Source organism: Drosophila kikkawai, chromosome 3R (assembly GCF_030179895.1).
Source record: "Drosophila kikkawai strain 14028-0561.14 chromosome 3R, DkikHiC1v2, whole genome shotgun sequence".
Taxonomy (NCBI): domain Eukaryota; kingdom Metazoa; phylum Arthropoda; class Insecta; order Diptera; family Drosophilidae; genus Drosophila; species Drosophila kikkawai.
Window position 1 is genome coordinate 15555254 of NC_091731.1, and position 19947 is coordinate 15575200.

A 19947-nucleotide genomic window follows, 5' to 3' on the forward strand; every position below is an offset into this window, starting at 1 on the left:
CTCAAATAACTCTCGTGTTTGGCTTATCTTAGGGGTTTTGTATTTTTTTTTAGGAAGAGTAATAGAGGCCGGTCTCTTAAAGTAATTTGCCAAGTTTAAGGCCGCTCCGCCTGCAAGTAGGCAACACTCTATTGCCGCTTGACTCAACAACTTGGAAAAAAAAACTCAACAATATATAGCATATGCATAGGCGCACCTATTGTTCACCTGCCAGCACTTGAAAGAGGAAAAAAACAGCCACAAGGACAACAACTGCGGTAACAGAGTTTAGTTTTCTATAGGCCGGAAGTTGGCCGGGCATATAAAAGGCTTTTCGCTGCTTTCCTGCGAAATGTTGCATTTCAAGCATGCCCGGACATGAGCAGCCAACAATATGCACACCCGAGCAGTGCATCAACTGAGCCAGAAGCGTCTGAAGGAGCTCCGGGCACAATGAACTTGAAGAGAATGCTTAATTCCGACAGACAGAGACTGACTTGAGGATGTAAGGTTATTCTTAAAGGGGAGAGTAAACTAGAAAACTAGGAAATTCCATTGACTTACTTTAAATAATACTGTATTTAATGATAACTGTAACAAGTCTCAAATAAATAATTTTTCACTGCATTTATGCCAGCCTTCAGTTCTCAGGCAGTTAGCAAACATTTGCTAGGCTCTGGCCAAGCACATCGCTGGATCAAATCCAAAGGACCTGCTCCAGAAAAGTGGGTAGACTTAAAGAGGCGGTGCAAAGTGCAAAGGGGCTGTGTGGTTTCAGCACAGCACAAAAGGCGGTTGAGAATTGATTTCCTGTTTAGACATTTTAGGCCGATTCGGTAACCATTGGGCAAAGTTCAAAGCGAGGACCGAAGCCAGGTGAAAAGTGGGTGGTGCGATGCTGGGACAAACGCTGCAGCAGATCAAACGGCCAGCGTGGACCCTGAGTCCCAGGCTTATGATAAAGCGGGTCCGTCCATCTGGGGTTAGTTATGTATGTACAGCCGCTGCCCCCATTGTCCACTCTAATCTTATTTATTTGTTTGGATTTCCCGGTAAGCTGAAGCCTGACCGTTAGCCAAATGAAATCTTTTTTTTACCCTGCATCCGTATTTTTCCGGCTTCTGCCCTCCTTCCTCCTGATTTTTTATTTTTGTTTTTATTTTTGTCTTACTGCTTGTGTGAACAATTTCAATTGATTTTATTTCATTTGCTCTAAGTGGCCGTCTGGCTTTAATTTAATGTGATGTAATGTTCAATCCGAAACTTATGCAAATGAAATGGCAATTCAATGAAATTTAACAAGCTGACGGATTTTTTCTCAATTGTTTTGTTTTTTTATTATATTATTGAATTGCTGTTTTCACACGTGGGAAGTGCGGTGAGCTAATGAAATGCAGTTCATTTTATATATCGAAGTATAATATAGTTAATAAAGTGTATCAAACATATGTTCCAAATGTAAGTACTCTTTCGCACAAATTTTTGTTCTTTAATTTTTTTAAGGTGATACATATACTGATTATTGAAAAGCTAATAAATTAAAGTAACTTAGTTAATTAAACATTACAGAAATGAATTACAACTATCTACAATTCAGCTTGAAAGTCCTTTAGATTTCCTGAACAACACAACTCCAATATCCTGTTAATGGCCTTTACCTCATGGCCTATCAGGGAATCCGTAATTTTCTCGGGCTCCAACACAAGTTGGTAATTTGCAATAAAACACTGTCAGAAATATTATGTATATTTTGGTGCGCCCATCTGCGCTTTGCTCTTCATTTATTTCATTAACTACAAAGGAGACGAACAATGGGGCGGCGGTGGATTTACTCAGGGGATCGGCTACTTCTCGCACTGCTGAACAACAAACCCGCCACAGGCACTTGGCCAAAAAGTGACAAATTGTTTCAATTCAACAAAAGGCGAAGCCAAAGGAGCAAAAACAACGAAATGAGTAAGAAGGCATAAGCACAAAAACCAAAAAAACAATAAAGCCTGCACAATAATGGCCTAGACCGAAAAGATAAGGGGGTGCGGAGAGTGCGAGTTTGGATGGAACTGAGCTTTATAACCCTTTTCTGGTCTAACCCGTTGCTTATTATACACCGAGAAAAACTTTACTGGAAATTGATAATTTATAATTAATGGGTGTGTTTTTCTTAAGATGCCAACAAGGTTATCATCGACGAGAACTATTTAGACGTGCGAGAGGAGCGGCAACTAAGAATAACGAGAATCTGAGCGGAACGACAAGTTAGGATAAAGAGGATGTGAGCAAAACGATGATCCAAACCCACAACTATTAATTAAATATTTTAATTTAAATTGTTTGGCTTATTTCATAAAAACAATTGTTATCTAAAATATGTTTAATAATTATAGGACTTTTTTTTAGCATGCAAACATTTTTAGTAATATTCTTTTTCGTTGTTTTCCGCTGTCGTTGTTTTCTTTGTGTCATTAGCCTCCGTGTCCGTGTCCCTGTCCCTGTCCGTGTCCGTGTCCTTTTTATCTGTTGTACATGACATTTTGGCCTTTCTCATAAGTCCCGGACAGGCGAGCAGAAAGCCGGACAAAAGGTAGCAGCTTTCAAGAATGATGATGGCAATTTGCGGTTGATCCTTGCTGCTCTCGCTCGCTCACCTACTAACTCCGACTCCAGTCCTTCCCCTTTTATCTATCTTCTCACCAGGATGCATAATTATCTTAGTTCTAACGAAAAGCAGGCTCTGGAATTGCAAAAATTTTTTGGGTGTTTATCGATTCTTATCGTTTGGCAATGCAGTTTTAGACACGTTCCCCAAGAAAGAGGTTTAAATGCAATTCAGATTATGAGAAACGTTGTTAAAAGGTATTTTAAAATGTGTTTTTACCATTCTACTCTGCTTGAAATGGCTCAAAACCCGCAGAAGTACCATATCTCTATGCAAATTTAAAGCATGTGGTAAAAATTGAGTCCTGCTCTGCAATGGAAATGCATTTCGGCAAAGCAAATATTTCAGCGTAAGTAAACTACATTAGCAACAGAAGGGCACATACAGACAGACATAGAGCTGAAGGTATGCGAAGGTGGTTACCAGAGGGACCGAAGCTAGTTGGCCCTTGGTGTATTTGCCTGGTGCGTCAGGTGCAGTTGAGTTCAGCTCAGTTCAGTGCAGTTTGGATTCATCCCACCTCAATTTATCCGTATTACCCATCCGCCCCGTGAGCCCGAGCTCCGTTTCCCGTATTTGTATCTGTGCGGTTGACAGCTCCACAGCCAAGAGAGAACTGGGGGAAGAGTGACCCGAAGAGAGCGAGCTGGCCAAAAATATAAAATAGTTTTGCCGCAGGGCTAAGTGGAAAATGATAGAAAAGGTAATGAGATGTTTGTGCATACGAGATGTACTCTCCAGGCAGCAAGAGAATACAGGGAATTAACTTCTATATCAATATAATGTATATGAACTTATACTTTCCTCTTTGAGTCCCACTTACCTCGACTCAATAATCAAAGGCTGCTATACTCAAAGTGTCCTTTCTGCGCTCCTCAAACATTTGTCTACATTTTGGATTAATAAGTTAAATATTGACAAAAGCCAGAAAGCCACTCTCGAGAAATACAGAGGCCAAGGAGAGCGAGAGTGCGAGGCAGCGATGACAAACAAATGCGATTAAAACTTTAGCCGAAGACAAACAAACAAAAGTTTTAAAGACTTCTGGGGCCGCACCCAGGCAGCCGAGCAACAAATTAATGAAATAGTTTTGATGACTTTTCGCTCCATGTCTGCTATATCCTCTCCTCTCACATGTGCAATGAGTGGAGGCTCTCTGTGGGCAATTAATCGAAAGTGTTTGCTGCATAAATCAAGGCGACTTATCCGTGCCACCGAAAAGTATTCAAAGTTATTTGCCAGCCAAGAATGCGGCATGCGCCGTAAGTTATGCAAACTATGCCACAAGGAGCACTTCCTCCGCACCCACACCCTTGAAACACCAAGGATGTGTGTCTGTGAGTGTGCTGGGTGTTTGATTCGGAATGTGTGTGTGTTCTGTTGGGTAATCAGGCAGCAAGTAGGTCAGTGGCAATCAAAGCCAGAGATCCCACCGAAATGGAAATCAAATTGTATTGTTATTCCTGCACTCAGCTTGGGCTGTGCGGCGCCTTGAGGAACAATTTCTTCCTTCCAAGCCACTGAATACAAGGTATTTATTGCATTCTTGGGCGGTATGTACGGCGCAAAGAAATTAGTGTAATCACTAGAAGTTATTCAGCCACAAAGAAATCCAAATAATGTATACAGAAATCACTTCGTTTGCTGAGAGTCTTTAAAGTGTGTCTAAAAAAAATGCCCTACAAGATTTTAGGTTCCATATTCAATGTATTTTTGTCTCTAAATGAAAAAGGAGTTTAAATCTTTCCAATTTTAAGAATTTTTTGAACAGAATCCTTCCAAGGAATGAAATTCTTAGGACATTTTATAAATTCCAAATAGATCTTCAATCTGCCAGCTCCTTCCACCATTTTATGGTCTATTTTACAGAAAATTGCCTTCTCCTACCCGGAAAATGCTGTACTAAGTTAACCCTAATAACATTTGCTTTTTATAGCACAGCCAGCCCTCGGGGTGCCGAAACACGCCCCTAATGCCAATTCAATTTGACTGTTCCTAATTACTATAAAATATCGCGGATATTTAGCATTAATGAGGCCAGTGCGATGGGAGACAAACCAATTCCCATTTCCCCTCTCTCCCCAGGAAGAAGTTCAAGTACAAGTTTTAATTGAAATTTAAGCACTTAATTTTCCCAAAAGTAGGCAGAGGGAAATGTGAGACGCTGCTGCTGGGAAGGGGAAACTCATTGATTTGGTTGGGCCATCAGGGGAAGACGTAGGGAATTGGGGTTATATAAATAGGTTACGCCGGGAGGTGCTGACCCCAAAAGTAAGAGACTCTTTGCTGATGATGTCGCGCAATAATTTACACCGGCCATTTCTCTCCTTCTCTTTATTTATGTCCCGCAGATGTCACGTGTTCCCTTTGTTACTTTGGGTCATCGCAATTTTTGGAGGGGCTTTGGGGCTGAGTGCAGTGTTGCCAACTTGGATATCTTTTGGCTGAATCGGTATATTCTTTCCTGATCTTGTACTGAGGAAGATTATTTATTTATTTTATTTTAAGTAATGATTAATAAGTTGTTATCTTAAAACTCCGAAATATTTAGAAAACCCTACTTATTATATATCTAGAACAATTATCAATTATAAATTATTTTAAAGTTGATTTCCATAAGGAAACATTGTTTAATTTAATATTAAAATAAGATTTTTAAAGGACAAAACTCTCAATTATTTTAATAAAATAATCCCTTTATAGTTATTAAATTATTTCGCCAATATTTTCTCAATAAAGACGACACCACTGATGTGATCCCTGGGCGTGTTCCTTTTGAAATGTTAGCCTTGAGTGAAATATGGCGCAAGTTCATGGGGATACGACATCAGAATGATGATGATGCCTCCAAGTCGGACGGCGGTGACAACATTGTCGACGTCTATTGCAATCAAGAATTTATGTTTTCAGCGCGCAGTTTGTCTTGACGAAGGAAGGTGGGCCTTCGCCTTCGTCTTCGCCTTTGCCACCGCCATCGCCTTGGGGACTTCTTCCGGATTTTGGGCCCTCTGGTTCCGGTTGAAAGGGGAATGGGTTTTTTGGGCTTTTGAATGACTTTAGTTGGAGTCTGTCTGTTCGCTTGCTTGGTTAAACGCAATTTAGCTGCATGGCTCAAATTTCCGTTCCGCTATCGCATTACCTTCCTTCACATCTCACTTTGGTCCTGACTCTTCACCCCATTTTCCTGTCCTCCAATAAAGATATTTCTATATATGGTTATCCTGTTGTGACTTGTAAGCCAAGATGTGCACAAGTCAGCCGGAATAGTGTGTGAGTTGGGTTAGCAGTGAGTCGCAGGTCATGAACTTTTAAGTTGATGTTTGGCCAAAGACAAATTTTGATCGAAATGCATGAGGGTTTGTCAGAAATTGGATTCAAATTTCGCTAGAAATAAAAATTGGATTCTCACGAGTGTCTAACTTCTTTATAACATTAAGATTGGTGGCATCTGGGAGCTATGAAGTTATTAATGTATATTTTTCAATATTTGTAAACTTTTCTTTGCTAGAATTAACATGTAAGTTAGAAGTATTTACATAAACTTCAATGTTCGTTTTATTCGCATACCGTCTTCAGAGTAAAAGCATTCCAGGCAGACGACCGAGATAATTAATTAGCGAGCTTTCGGTTTCCTGGGAAACCAATTAGTACCAACCAGGAGCTGCTCGGACCCATTTCAAGTCCACAAAGCTTGGCCCACCGCCTCGGGGGGGATCAGCAGATAATGTGCAGTGGGTTTTAGCGGAAAAATAGACAACCTTTGACTGACATCCCAGCATATTTATGGCCAGGAGTTGGGTGGACGGACGGACTGTTCGGCCATGTCAAGTGCAGTCACTGGAGGAGACAGGAGCAGAGACAGGTGAATGTTCCTCACCCAAGACGGCAGCACAGCGTGAAGGAAGGTTCGGACTCGTGGAATGCCTGACGATAAGAGGCACTTGCCTTGGCTGTAATGGATTATTCGACATTTTTCACGTGTGCTCTGCCCTGCGGTTAGCGCTTAACACATCCTGAGAGCCACACGTGGCAAATATTAATTTGCGACCTCCTTTCTCTGGCTCCCAAGCGAGCTTTTGGTTAAACAAACTCTTTTGAGTCTATTTTCGGTGTCTTCCCATATATATAATGTACACCGTGAAGAGGGAACTCAAGGTATATTATTAAGAAAAATATTTATAGTAAATTGTATTTAAAATCGTTTAAATTAATACACAAATGAAATATTCAGATACAAATAAGCAATTTAAACAATAAAGTAAAGGACTTCTAGCTTTGAGATATAATTTGCTGATTTTTAATATATATTTAAATATTATTAATTTTAAAACATGATATCATAAAATATATTAGTGCTTGGTTTATTATATTTATTAAAAGAAAATTGTGTATTATTATTATTATTATTTAAGGTTAAATTTTGGTATATAACTACCATTAAATTCTTATTTTTTTGAATATATTTTGTAGCTTTTTGTTTTTTCCTGTGTAAGGGTGCGTTTTGAAGACGACGATAGTCATGTCAGCTGCCTATAAATAACCTCCGTCTTGACATCAAATAATCATGGCGGTGTCAGCTTTGACTACATTTCGGAAAGGCACGGCCATGTCTTGTGTAAAATATTGCCGCAAGCGGTGAAGTTGTTTGGTTTAATATGCGTGAACTAATTCAAGAATTTCGAGGCTTGAAGGGCTCTGTTACGGGTTCTGTTACAAAAATCAGGGAAAGTCGAGCAATCAAAACTATAGAGACAAATAGAGAGCTTATTCTATTTATATTTTTATAAGTAGAGATTTCCACTCTCTACTCCTATATTTGATTAAAATTTTAAAATTATTCTAAAAGTAATCTTAATAAATCTCTTTAATTTCAATCATCCCTTTAGCCTATTAAGTGACTGCAAAACTATAACTTAAGACCCCATCTCATGACACTTTCTCAACTTTTCGGGAATGATAGGAATCTAGAGCTGGATATACTCATTCGTATAGCCTAGCCCCAAAGCACTTTTCCCTCCCCTCGAGAACTTTTCGCTCGAATTCTTTTGTTTGTGTTTGGGCTAACCGAAGAACCAAAAAGAATTTTGCGATTTCCATGCACGTTTTGCATGGCAAAAGGCAGAGCGAAAAACAACAGTGCCCCAAAAATGGGAAAATTTCAGAGGAGGAAAGGGAAAGGCAACTGAAAATAAAACATCAATTTTTATGCGACAATTTATTGCGTTACCTCCGCTTTTCTTCCGTTTCGTTCCGTTCCGTTTGTCCTTTCCTCTCCAGCTTTTGGCGGGTGGCGAGCGTGTTGGGCACGTGTACTTTGTATTTTGGGCATACCTTTGGGCGTCTGATTACATAACAGAAAATGTCAATGTTTGTCAGCCGGCAGCTATTAGATTAGACAAGGCGGTTACCTCGAACCTTAAACCAGGAGCCTGGGACCTGGAACCTGTCCCTGTTTCAGTTTCAGCTTCCCTGCCACATTTATAAAAAGAATTCTATTCGGTTACAGAGAGAAAAGGGATCTTATTTTGTCGTTGAATAAAATTTAAGTTAAGAAAATATTTGTTTAGTTTATTTTGTATGTAATTTTTATTGATTGTTCAAATAAAATACGTGGAATATTCTAATGTAGCTTTCTATTTTTTCTGTGTATTTCTGGGTATTGGTAGATGGAAGACGTTAGATGTCGTCCGTGTTGACTGTGTGCGAATTGTCTGCTAATCTTTACAAATTTCAGGTGCGCATTTGTTTACGAGCTCGCAATGGCAGTGTTTGAGCCATGACTTCTGGCTAAGCTTGGGCTTTTCCTCTGGCCAGAATAAGAAGAAACAAAAACAAAACGAGGAGGTGCGGCAAAATACTAAAGTCAGTGGAGCAGAGTGCCAGCAGCGTGGCCAAGTAATGAAGCATGCGCCCCGTAAACCGCTGGAGTTTCCACCACAAGAAAGCAAACTGGTCAGAGCTGCGGTGGTATTATATATTATCCTAGTTGGTTGAAAGGTGATTTTAGCTTCTCATTAAATTTTAAAGTTAAATAAACTATAAAGAAATTTTACAATACAATTGTAATTGTAATAAAGTCTAGTTACTGATTGATATTTTATTAAAACTTTCTTAATATTATTTAATTAAATTGTGCTCCTCATGATAGATAGATATACTGTAAATTGATGTAAAATGTATAAGGAGTTCCTTGCATATCCTTTTGCTGAGTGAATAAACTCTCTGTCTCTCTCTCTCTCTAAACTCTCTCCATGTCCTATTTAAGCCTAATGTTCAACTCTAATTCGAGCCCTTAGAATCAGAACCTCCATTCAACCGAAAAGGCAGCTCAATTGAACTGTTTGTCCGTGCTTTCAACCCCGTTCGCAATGCATCGCTATCGTTCCGAAAATCGAGAATCGAGAATCCGACAATCCGTTTCCAAGCAGTTAGCATTCGGGCGCATTAAGAGCACCGCCTCCTGAAAGACCACCCACGGGATGCCGTTTCGAAATCGAGTTGAAAACAAAGCCCATGGCAAGTGGTAAATGAGTGAGTCGGACGCGTCACAGCAATCAAGCAGAGATCGGGCCAGGGCCCATCAGATATGCAATTAATTTGGCCATCAATGCACCGCAGGGCGCCGCTTTCAAGCTGAAAATTTAATAATGACTTTAATTCTTTTGTGAAAGGCAGCCAACATACGTGGCAAAATTAATGCTATTTCTTGAATTTCTGTTGAAATCAAAGCCAAAAACATATCTTAAATGCAACACAATAATTAAGTCCTAGCTCTGAGCTATTTAAGTTGAATTTCAAGATTTTCATTTCACTTGAGTTGAGAAAATTGTAATGTTTATTAGTAAAGTGATTAATTTATATTTAAAGGGAGGTGTATAAGCAAAATGTTTAATCTTTCATATGCATCGGATGCTGCCATTTTCTGGCTGGTTAAGTCTTTTGAAATATTTTGCACTCTTTGTTTAATACAAAATTCCGCAATCGCACGCCAAAGTATAAAATGCCAGAAATTCACCTTGCCCTTTCTTATGTATCTTTATTATTATTTTTTTTTTTGTTGTATGTGCATTATTAATTTTCTTTGATAACCAAATTTTTGTGGTAAAAGGAGGAGACGAGGCTCAGGTATAAAAAATGATTGCAACTTCCTGGCCAAAAGCGGGAGCAAAAATTCCGGACTGCAGGTGCCAATAAATTAAGCTTTATGCGTGGCTAATAGAAAAAACCGTTTCCACCTGTGTGTGGCCCACATATGCAAATTGTTGTGCCACCCACACACCCTTTTTCAAGAATACATAAATTACATGCTTAAGCAACAAAGGGAGTATGGCAGAAAGGGTTTCATAAAAATGCATAAAAAAAGAATAAACTATTTTTCCAACGATTTGCATTGCATGAAAGGAACGCATAAAATGTGGCTGGGAGAGAGGGGAAAGGAATGAGGATGGGACGATGGTTGGTAAAAGGTTATGCGGATATTGAAATAAAAATGGAGAAATGCAAGGAGGCAAATGTCGGCTGCATAAACCTGAAGATCTGTGCGATGACGGGACGTGTGCGTAATGCAAGTGGCATAAAGGTTGCCCATATCCTTGTAACTGAGGGCACTTTCCTCGCTTCCTTTATGCCCCAGTCAACTTTTTAACTTTATGAGGCAGGCTTCTAGCAGATGCTTTGACAATGGAAAAGCGCACTTTGGAAAGGATTTGATTAGGCAAGGCATTTGTATGGAATATTAAACTTGAATAAGGCTGAAAATCACAGAAAAATAATATAAATTATTCAACTGTAATCATCATTTATATTAAGTTTTAAAAATACTATTTTAAAGAAACGAAAATTTGTTACTTTTTCTAGTATTTATTATTAATAATCCCTTTTTTGATGCTCTGTAACTTTATCACGCAAACTTCTTCCCATTATTGCAAGCAAAGAGTAACTTTTAGTTTAAAAATATAGTTTCTTAGTACAGAGGCAAAGTAAACTTGAACAAGTTTCTGCCAATTAAGTAAACTTAGGGCCCATCTTCAACGTAATCTCTTGATATTCAGCACTTAAAAGCTGCTCTTGCTTCGAATTCCCTGAAAGGAAATCATTCAACTTTTCTCACATTTAACTGGCACTTATGGGCACTACAAACAAGGCAAAAATATGTGAGAAAAATAGTTGAACAGCGCACTTTCACTCCACTGTAATTGTTTTAGCTATTATATATTTGAAACTTTTTAATTTGAGTGGCATTGATTCTTGGCGCAGTTTTGGCTAAGAGTCATTGGTGGTATTTCCATTATTTTAGCCACATCATATAAAAATTCAATTCCACTTGAAACGATTAAGTTAAGCAATGTTTGTTATTTAATTGATTGAAAAGAGTTCGATGTTAGAATCAATAATGTTGAAGTAAGGCTCAACAAATGGTTTGCAGATGAAGAGCAATGCATACAAATCGAGTACATGAAATTATATATAACATCAAAAGCCCAACTTAATCAATGTCCACTTAAACCTTTAAATAACGAATGGGAATAGCATCCAGCTTTAAAAACTTTGGTTTATTATTTTTATTTGGCAAAATTCTTTGGAGAAAATCCTCTTTTGACCATCTGTTGGCCACGTTAGAGCTGCCATGCTGCACGCTTTGTCATGTGTCCAATTGCATCAGCCATTCGGAAGAAGACGGCTGTCAGCTGCTGCGAGGTGCCACATCCATCACATCCCGGTGCAGCCAACTGATGGATCCGAAGATGCCCGAAGAAGCGGATGCCGGAACAGATGCTGCCATTGTCTATTTGCCGGATTGCATTTTTCAGCAAACTTAATTAATTCTGGAGCTCGTGCCGGTGGTGCTATAATAACAGCAATAATAATAATAATGGGTTATGATGAGACAGCACGGCAGCAGCAGTGGCTCATTGAATTGGCAGGGCCATAAATTGCATCGACCGTTTGATTTATGGCCAACAGCCATGTGCAAGGCCCAGCTTCCGATCCGCTGGACAAGGCCTCCTTCTAATTTGGCACTTAAATGCAGCGACGTGCGTGGGCTTCCGAGTCACTCCCTGACTTACGTATGTCCAAGTTCACCCTAGCCCTTTTCCCCTGGATCCTGGCGCCTTACTCTCGCGCTTTGGTAGGCAGATGCACACGTCCTTGCTAGGGATTCCTATCACGCGCCGCAAAATGGCTTTACGTGTTTGCCGCCTCCGATACTCCGGTGACTGGTGTCCTGCGCCTCAACGCCATCTTCCAACTCTCGCGCGAATTGCGCTGGTCAGTGATGTCAAATATCGAACACGGGAGAGGTCTATAATAGTAAGTAAATCAATCATTTTGACTTTAAAAGTTACAAGTCAGTAATTATTATCATTCTTCATTGTAAAAGACATTCCTAAAAAGATTATTAAATTTCAAACAATCCCCTTTACAGTTAGGTCAAACTTATCATCAATTCCGCCATTTATTTATTTATTTTTTTTCTAAAAACATATTATTTTTCCCGCTAAAAATACTCCAAAAAGTAGCCAAATGTTCAAGGCTGGTGGATCTCATGGCTGTTGCCTTTTTTCAGATCCTTTGGCTCCGTCTGACTCCTGCTCTGCTGCTCCTCCTATGCTGCCTCGTGGCATATTCAATAATTGGCGCCTCTGGTTGTGTGTGGGTTGCTCTCTTGTGGGTGTTGGTGTTTGCTGGAGTGCGTTGGAGTGTGCGTTGGTGTTCATAGTTTGACGTGCCGCCGGAAAGTATGCAGCATTAAATTCTGCGCGCTACACATCAGTGCAGGCTCGGCAAATTACTGCGAAAATTGATTCACTGCCTTGGAAAAAAAGAGGAAAAAACCCCACGAAAAAAATCATTGATAGTTATGTCTATGTGGCTTTTTTGCACGTTCTAAGCAGCGCTGCTTTTTTGGTTGGTAGTCGGTGTTTTTGTGTGAATTTGTGCATTTTGGAGCTCGTTAAAAATTCTGAATTACATATGGTTAGGAAGTGTTGGTTCAGAGAGACCTTTAATACTCCTTTTATTAGTTAAAAAGGAAATACAAGGATGAAAATAAAATGCAATATAAATATAATTGAATTTTCATGAACTGAAAAAGCTTAGCAATTAATTCACCAGACTGTATAGGATTAATTGACAAACGGGTAATTCGTATCTCTGGACATATTTATAGACTTCGTTTACAATCAGAGCCATAAATAACCAACTATTTTATAAAATAAAATTGCCCGCATTTAGCAAAGGGTAAAACAACAGAGATAATATTCATAATAATGGCCCGCTGATTTATTTTCCTCATTAAAATTGTTATAAAGGTAGATAGTTGGTGATTGTATTTTATTGGCTGACAATAAATTGGGTTAATAATATATTTTTATTTGATATATTTTACTACTGCTAGTGCTAGTTTTCAATGCTTAGGTATGGGTGTCCTTATTCAATTGGCAGCAAGCTAAATTTAGAATTTGTACCCCCGGTTCCAATTGAGCTTCGTAAGCGTTACTTGCACTTTAATGAACTGCCAATTGCGCCCTGTTCACCGTTCGCTGTTCACTTCGGCTCCAATTGGATTTTAGCTTTGCCTTTTTGTGGTTTTTGTTCTTGTTGTACTTGTTTTAAGCTCGTTCAGTGTCTCGTTTTTGCCTTCCTCTAATTGAATTGTTCGCCGGTGCAATTTAATTTCTGCCCAGCATCGCATTTTCCTTATCAGGGAAGGCGACTGCAAAAACAAAAGCAAAACAAAAACAAACTGGGGAAAAGGGTAAAAGCAATGGTAGGGGAAGTCGGAACCGGTCCGCAAATCGCAAGGTCACGCCGGGGGGGGTGGGAAGGGGTGAGCTGCGTGTCCGCTTCTGCGGATGCAGAAGTAACAAGTGTTTTTGGGCTGCCGGCAAAAAGGAAGCAGCGGAGAGAAACAAACGTGAAAGGTAACAGATGCGTGAAATGATCGGTCCACATGGATGGGAACAAGCAGTGGCGTACGCCCTATTTGTTTTCCAAAAAAGGGGGTTTTTCAACAAATATTAAGTTAATATAAAACGGATAGACTTTGGCTATTTAAAATCAGTTTAACAGCAATACGACTACGTTTATTAATTAATCAAAAGGTATTTTTAAAGAGAATATATAGTTTATATATAACAAATGTAAAATAAATACAAAAAACGCAATTTCCAAACAAATAAAATTATTTAAGAATCGATGCTATTTTATTACTAATTTTTGATGTACCGACGCCACCTTAAGTTTTTGAGGCCGGCTACCCTAAGGGGCTAAGTTCGATTTTGGCAAAATAAACAATTAAAAAACAACTGCAAAAGCGGCATGTATAATATTTTAGGATGCCCATAAATGTTTACTTTTATTAATGTAAACAATGAGGCGCTCTCCCCATTAAAATTATCGGGCATCTCTCGGCAGGCAAGCCATTTGCTCTTATTTACACACCAGTTGCAAAAAAATATAAAAATGAAAGAGCTTCTAAGCTCAATAATAAGAAATAATAATATAATCTTATTATAACAGCTTATACATTTTACTAGTTTTTAATTTTAAGATAACGACAAGATAATTATATAGGAGAATAAATAAATACAGAGATAAATAAAATACAATACAATTTGAGAGAATAAAATATTTTCTTAAGAACATTAATTTGAATTAAATATAATTTTAATAATTTGTATCAATTAATTATTATTAATTCCCATTTTTTCGTGAGTATTATTTCCACTGGTGTACCGAAAGCTGTCCAAAAGACGACGATGAGAGCAGGCACAGCTATATACATAACAGTGCGAAACAAAACAAAAAGCAAAGCCCAAAGAAGAGGCCAATTGATCGAACGCCGAGACCGCAGCTCGAATGGCATCAGTTGAAATCGAATCGTTGCCGGGAAAGCAACGCAGCCAAGAGCCGGGAAAACATCGAAAACATTTCGTAGCATCGCGATCCGGCGAGAAAAACAACTATACGACATTGACATTCAGGCGGGCGCTAATTGATCGACGAACCCCCTTAACGAACGCCCGGGTCAAGTGTTCTCAATTGGAAGTGTCAGGTGGCAGCATGGGGCAGCTTGGAGTGCCCCTGCTGGGGCTCGCGTTGCTCGGAGCTCTGGGGCCGGTTCTGGCCGGAACCGAAATAGCCTGCGGATCGCTGGAGATCAACGAGATTGCGGACTTCCGAAAACTCCAGAACTGTACCCACGTGGTGGGGCACGTAAGGATCGCCTACTTGGAGGTGCCATCGTCCAACTTTAGCCTCCAGACGCTGTCCAGCAATATCTCGGAGATCAGCGACTACCTCTTGGTGCACCGATGCAGCGGGCTGAGCAGCCTGCAGGAGATCTTCCCTCGCCTGCGGATCATCAGGGGCCAGGGTCTACTTCTCGATCAGTACGCCCTGGTGGTTTATGAGAACAGGAACCTCAGGGAGCTGGGTCTGGTGGAGCTGTTGCGTGTCCAAAGGGGATTCATTCGCATCGAATCGAATCCGATGCTCTGCTTTGTGGAGACCATCGACTGGATGTACTTGATGGGCAATGGGACACAGCAGCACTACAACTTGAAGGTAAGAAAGCCATTAGATGTACCTGGAATTTTTAAATTAAAATTATATTAAATTTTTTTTAATTATGAATAGTACAACAAGCCCCCGAGTCAGTGCCCCTTGTGTGGCGGCTTGACCGCCGACTATGATTTCCGTCAAAACCAATCCCTGCAGCATTGCTGGAATCTGAACTCGACACAACTGCGTCCGGGACCGCAGCGCATTAAGGATTGCCCAGAGGCCTGTGCAGGCCTGGGTTGTGACAGTGCCGGAAAATGCTGCGATCACAACTGTGTCACCGGATGCTCCTCCCAGAATTGCTCCCTGTGCGCGAATTATCAGGGGAAGTGGGGCTGCGTGAATCAGTGCCTGGCCAGTTACGAAATAAACAGGAGGAAATGCATCAGCAACAAGGAATGCCGGGATCTGGGCAGGATTCCTATGGTCCGTGGTTCTCTCTGCGTGGAAAAATGTCCCGGAAATCAGAAGAAAGTGGTTGACGCCAAAGGTGTGGTTCATTGCCAGGTGATGTGCAAGGGCGACTTTCATGTGAAGTCTGCGGCGGACTTGGAATTCCTGCAGGACTGTGTGACCATTAATGGATCCTTGATTATAGAATTGACTGATATAAAGGGTGAGTTTGTTAGAAAAAATGGAAAAATATGACTTTATTTGATTTGTTGCTGGTTTTTAAATATTAATTTATGTATAATAATACTGCTTACATTTCAGAGAAAATTGTTGAGGCCTTGGAAAATACACTGGCCTCTGTCAAACAAATCACTGGCTACCTGAAGGTTATACACTCTGCCCAGCTGTTGACGCTAAGCTTTCTACAGAATTTGGATTTAATTCGAGGAGATACACTAGTGGAAAATAAGTAAGATTCTTTAACAAATATCACATAACAATAATGATTTAAGAAATGCCAAAAACTAACAATTCTTAAAGCTAACAATTAATTAATTTATTTCAAATTCGCTCTTCAGATACGCTCTCTTCGTTCTGAATAACTATCACCTGGAGCACATTTGGCCGCCCAATCATCAGGTGATCATTCAGAACGGTAAGATCTACTTCCACCTGAATCCCCGCCTGTGCTACGAGAAAATCCAACAGTTGCAGAGCTCGATGAAGAGCGCCGAGAATATATCGGTGGCCGATGTGTCCCCAAACTCCAATGGGGAGCGCATGATTTGTGTGGACGCAGTGCGGACCCTAAGTCCAAAGGTGGATGATTTGAATTCCACTGCAGTGCGCATCATCCTGGACTACATAGACGGCGACGCCTTGCAGACCCTCATAGGCTACTCCTACTACTACAAGGAGGCTCCCCTGCAGAACGTGACCATGTATGATGGGCGACACGGCTGCGGTCATGACAAGTACGTGAGGAGCCCCCTCCAGAGTTTACCTATAGTTTCACTTTATTGTTTTTGCAGCTGGCTCATGCATGTTGTGCCCTCCAAGAGCCGGCGGCACGTCATCGGGGGACTGAAACCATACACCCAGTATGCGTATTTTGTAAAGACCCTCACGCGAACCGATTACCACCTGAAGGTAGACGCATACTCGACAATAGCTTACTTCCAAACCCTGCCAGATAGACCCAGTCCCGTGTTCCGGATCCATGGCAACTCGGAGATCAGCTCCCAGATAGTGAGTATTATTAATGACAAAATAATAACGATTTTTATTAGTAAGCAACTCCCTTGAAAGGTTCTTCACTGGTGGCCACCGCGTCGCCCCAATGGCGCCATCAAGAAATACTGGGTGACTTTTGAGAAGCACAACAGCACCAAGGGGGAAAAGACCCACAACTATTTGAGTTCTATGCCCTTGGGTTCAAAAACTGCAGAGTGTGAGTGCATGGATGTGGTGCCCTACGATTCAGGGCCCCAGCCGGATGACGAGGAGTACTACAACAAGGATGCACTGACCTACGAAGAGGCGCTGCCCAACCTTATTTATGTTTCGTAAGATTGATTGAAAAAATATTTAAATATATTATAGCCTCAATTAAATGCTTTCACTTCCTAGACGCTATCAAAAAACCCCACAAAAGCGGTTCGATACGGTAAAGGACTATGCCGATCTATTGTCCATTAAAAAGGATGTAGCACCCTCAACTCCACCGACTACCACTCCGGCTCCCACCGAAGCGGATCTATTTAACGAAAAGTTGCACGCCCTGAACTACGAGCGGATTCGAAAGAAAATCGAGAGGAAACAGATGGACCTTCAGGATACGGACATAGACTCCTACAATATCCGTCATGCCATGCCAAAGTGCCAGAGTTCCCACGCCTCCGTCGGACAGCAGGTGGAGGAGAAGTGTGTCATCGAGGAGATACCGGAAGGTATCGATCTCCCCGGTAACCAGCACTTCTACACCCTGGCCCAGCTGGAGCCGGAGACCACCTACCGGGTCACCGTGCGGGCCTGTGTCGATGGCGTGATCAATGGTTGCTCCACTCCGGCGGAGGCCTTGGTCCAGACCACCAGTCTGCGGATGGAGCGATTCATGAGGGGTGTTTAAAAGTGATAAATGTCGGTGCCCATATGACAGCCGGCTAATTGAAGAATCTGACGCTAAAAATGAAGATGAAGAAAAGTTAAAAATTAGCTAGAGGGATTGTTTTTTACCTACTGACGAGTAACAAATATTGCGAAATTTTTCAATCTTTTAAACGTATTTTGTATTGTATTATTTTGATAATTTGATATCAGTTTTATATATTTTGTATTGCCTTATTTATGCAAAAGAATTTTAAAGATGACAAGTAATTTTTAAGAAATATTTCCATTGTTTTTCTTTAAAGACTAAAAGTCAATTATTTATTTCTTATTTTGCTTTAAATATCCCCGCAAATCACAGCTTTAACTTTTTTAAAGTGTGCCTTTTTGTGCCTTTCGAAAATGTTTTTTTAGTGTCATGTTCTCACTTTATCGCCGTGTCATTTGGGCCCAACCGAGTATTGTAAGTGTCCCCCGACTATAGTTGTGTTCATGTGCCTCGCAATGTATTGTAAATGTGTAAATGCCAAACAAATCCTCGACAAGCGACAAAATGTTTTCATCAATCTATGCTAATTTGACTTATCAGCTCGTTGGTCTTAACAGGATGTCGGTACAGGATGTACGGAAACCTGAGGCCAGAAACCGCTCGCCGGGAAGGGGAAATCCCGCACTGACAGCAGTGATTTTTGAAATTCTCAACTTGGCCCGGAAGGCGGTTACCCTGTTTGGGCTTGGCTAAGGCTTAAGCCTAGGCGAAACTGACAACAGCAGCCACTACCTGAAACTGCCAACGCATGCCACTTAATATGCAAATGTGCCACAAAAGAGCTTTAAACTTTAAAACACTGACAAAAACTAAAAATAATCCCAGCAACCTGGGCGCCGAGAATAGGGTCTGGGTGGCTCTTCGGCGACGAGTCGAGTCAAGTCGAGTACGTGTCATGTGTCGCCTTGTTTGTGGCCAACTTTTCGGCGCAGCTGGGAAACTTCCATGAAAACGTGTCCTACTCAATGGGGGAGAGCGTTGCGTGATTGACGCAGGACGCGGCCAGGAGCCTGAAAATCGGTCGAAGGGTAAGCTGTGGAAGGGCTTTCTGAGTGCCTGCAGAGGAAAAGGATTTCAATTCTGCCGCTGACACTGACGCGCAATTTAACTGCCTTAGACGAAGACGAGGTCGCGGGCAAAGTACTCCAAGTTACCTGCTGACTACGTATGCCCATCCGTGCTCTTGAACTAGCACTGGGAAAAAATTTTAGAAATAGACCAAATAATATGGCCATAAAATAATTATAAAAAGTAAAAAGTAAATAACAATACCCATCAATTTGCCTTCAATTATTATAATTTTTTTCTCAGCGTAGAGCTACATTTTTGACTAAGCCTTTAAAAATTTTCAGAGCTTATGAATACAGGATTGAACTAATCTCCTGTTCAATATATGACGCATTCCATTTAAGTTAACTTACCTTAAAGCTAAACTCGAGCCAACTCAAACCCACTTATCCTATATCCTTCGGCGCTATCTTTAAGTGCCATCCTGTGTGCCCCCAAGGAGCTGTAGGGAGTGTAAGGTGTATCTGAGGTGTGTGTGTGTGTATCCTAAACCAATTGTATTTCAATATTTCACTGTCTCCCCTTTGCTTTTACTGTTGCGCCATTTTTCGCGTTACTTCCGCTGTAGTTGCAGACGTAGTCCTTGCCGCGTAGCCTCGTTATCCTTGCACTCGTTTGTTATCTATGCACTTGCCAGGCCAAGCACTTTGGGTGCGGTTCGGCGGTGTCGGTATGTCAGAGTTACAGCCCGTCCTTCGTCCGTCAGTCAGTTGGACAATATAGCTGAGTGCTCAATGTTTTCAAACAGTGTTGTTCAAATATAACGCCAAAAACAGGTAATGTAATAAGACAAATAAAAGAATTTATATATATTAATATTTTAAATATTAAACTAAAAATTAAACATGAGCAGAAGATGACACATTGCTTTAATCCGAACTTAACTATATTATAATTTATAAATGGATAATATTTTAAGCTTTTATAAAGATATATAAGACATAATATTTAAAGAAAAAAAGGAAAAGACTAGAGAGTTTCTGTATAGTTTATATATTTTGGCTAAAAACCCCCTGAGTTGGCAACACAGATGGCTGTAATCTGGCTTATGTGTGTGCGTTTCAATTGTCCTTGCCCCGACTGTGGAAACGAAAGTGTCGGCATCACCTTCACCATCGACGCATTTAAC

General features: G+C 40.5%; 1 protein-coding gene and 2 long non-coding RNA genes across 3 annotated transcripts; 2 read left to right on the forward strand and 1 right to left on the reverse strand.

The window, feature by feature from the left end:
• Window positions 1-2331: 2331 nt before the first annotated feature.
• Window positions 2332-3764, reverse strand: LOC138928997 (uncharacterized). The gene is made up of 3 exons (XR_011445426.1): window positions 3459-3764; window positions 2855-3315; window positions 2332-2710 (listed from the first exon to the last, which is right to left on the reverse strand). It is a non-coding gene; the product is annotated as an uncharacterized lncRNA (long non-coding RNA).
• LOC138928998 (uncharacterized) lies at window positions 2735-8622 on the forward strand. The gene is made up of 3 exons (XR_011445427.1): window positions 2735-2832; window positions 2891-2984; window positions 8370-8622. It is a non-coding gene; the product is annotated as an uncharacterized lncRNA (long non-coding RNA).
• Window positions 8623-14495: 5873 nt separating this feature from the next.
• Sdr (Secreted decoy of InR) lies at window positions 14496-17984 on the forward strand. Its single transcript, XM_017180450.2, has 7 exons — window positions 14496-15205; window positions 15278-15818; window positions 15917-16064; window positions 16174-16569; window positions 16627-16843; window positions 16904-17160; window positions 17225-17984. The coding sequence occupies exons 1-7, from the start codon at window positions 14498-14500 to the stop codon at window positions 17721-17723; spliced, it is 2766 nt and encodes a 921-aa protein (XP_017035939.1). The 5' UTR covers window positions 14496-14497; the 3' UTR covers window positions 17724-17984.
• The last annotated feature ends 1963 nt before the right edge of the window (window positions 17985-19947 follow it).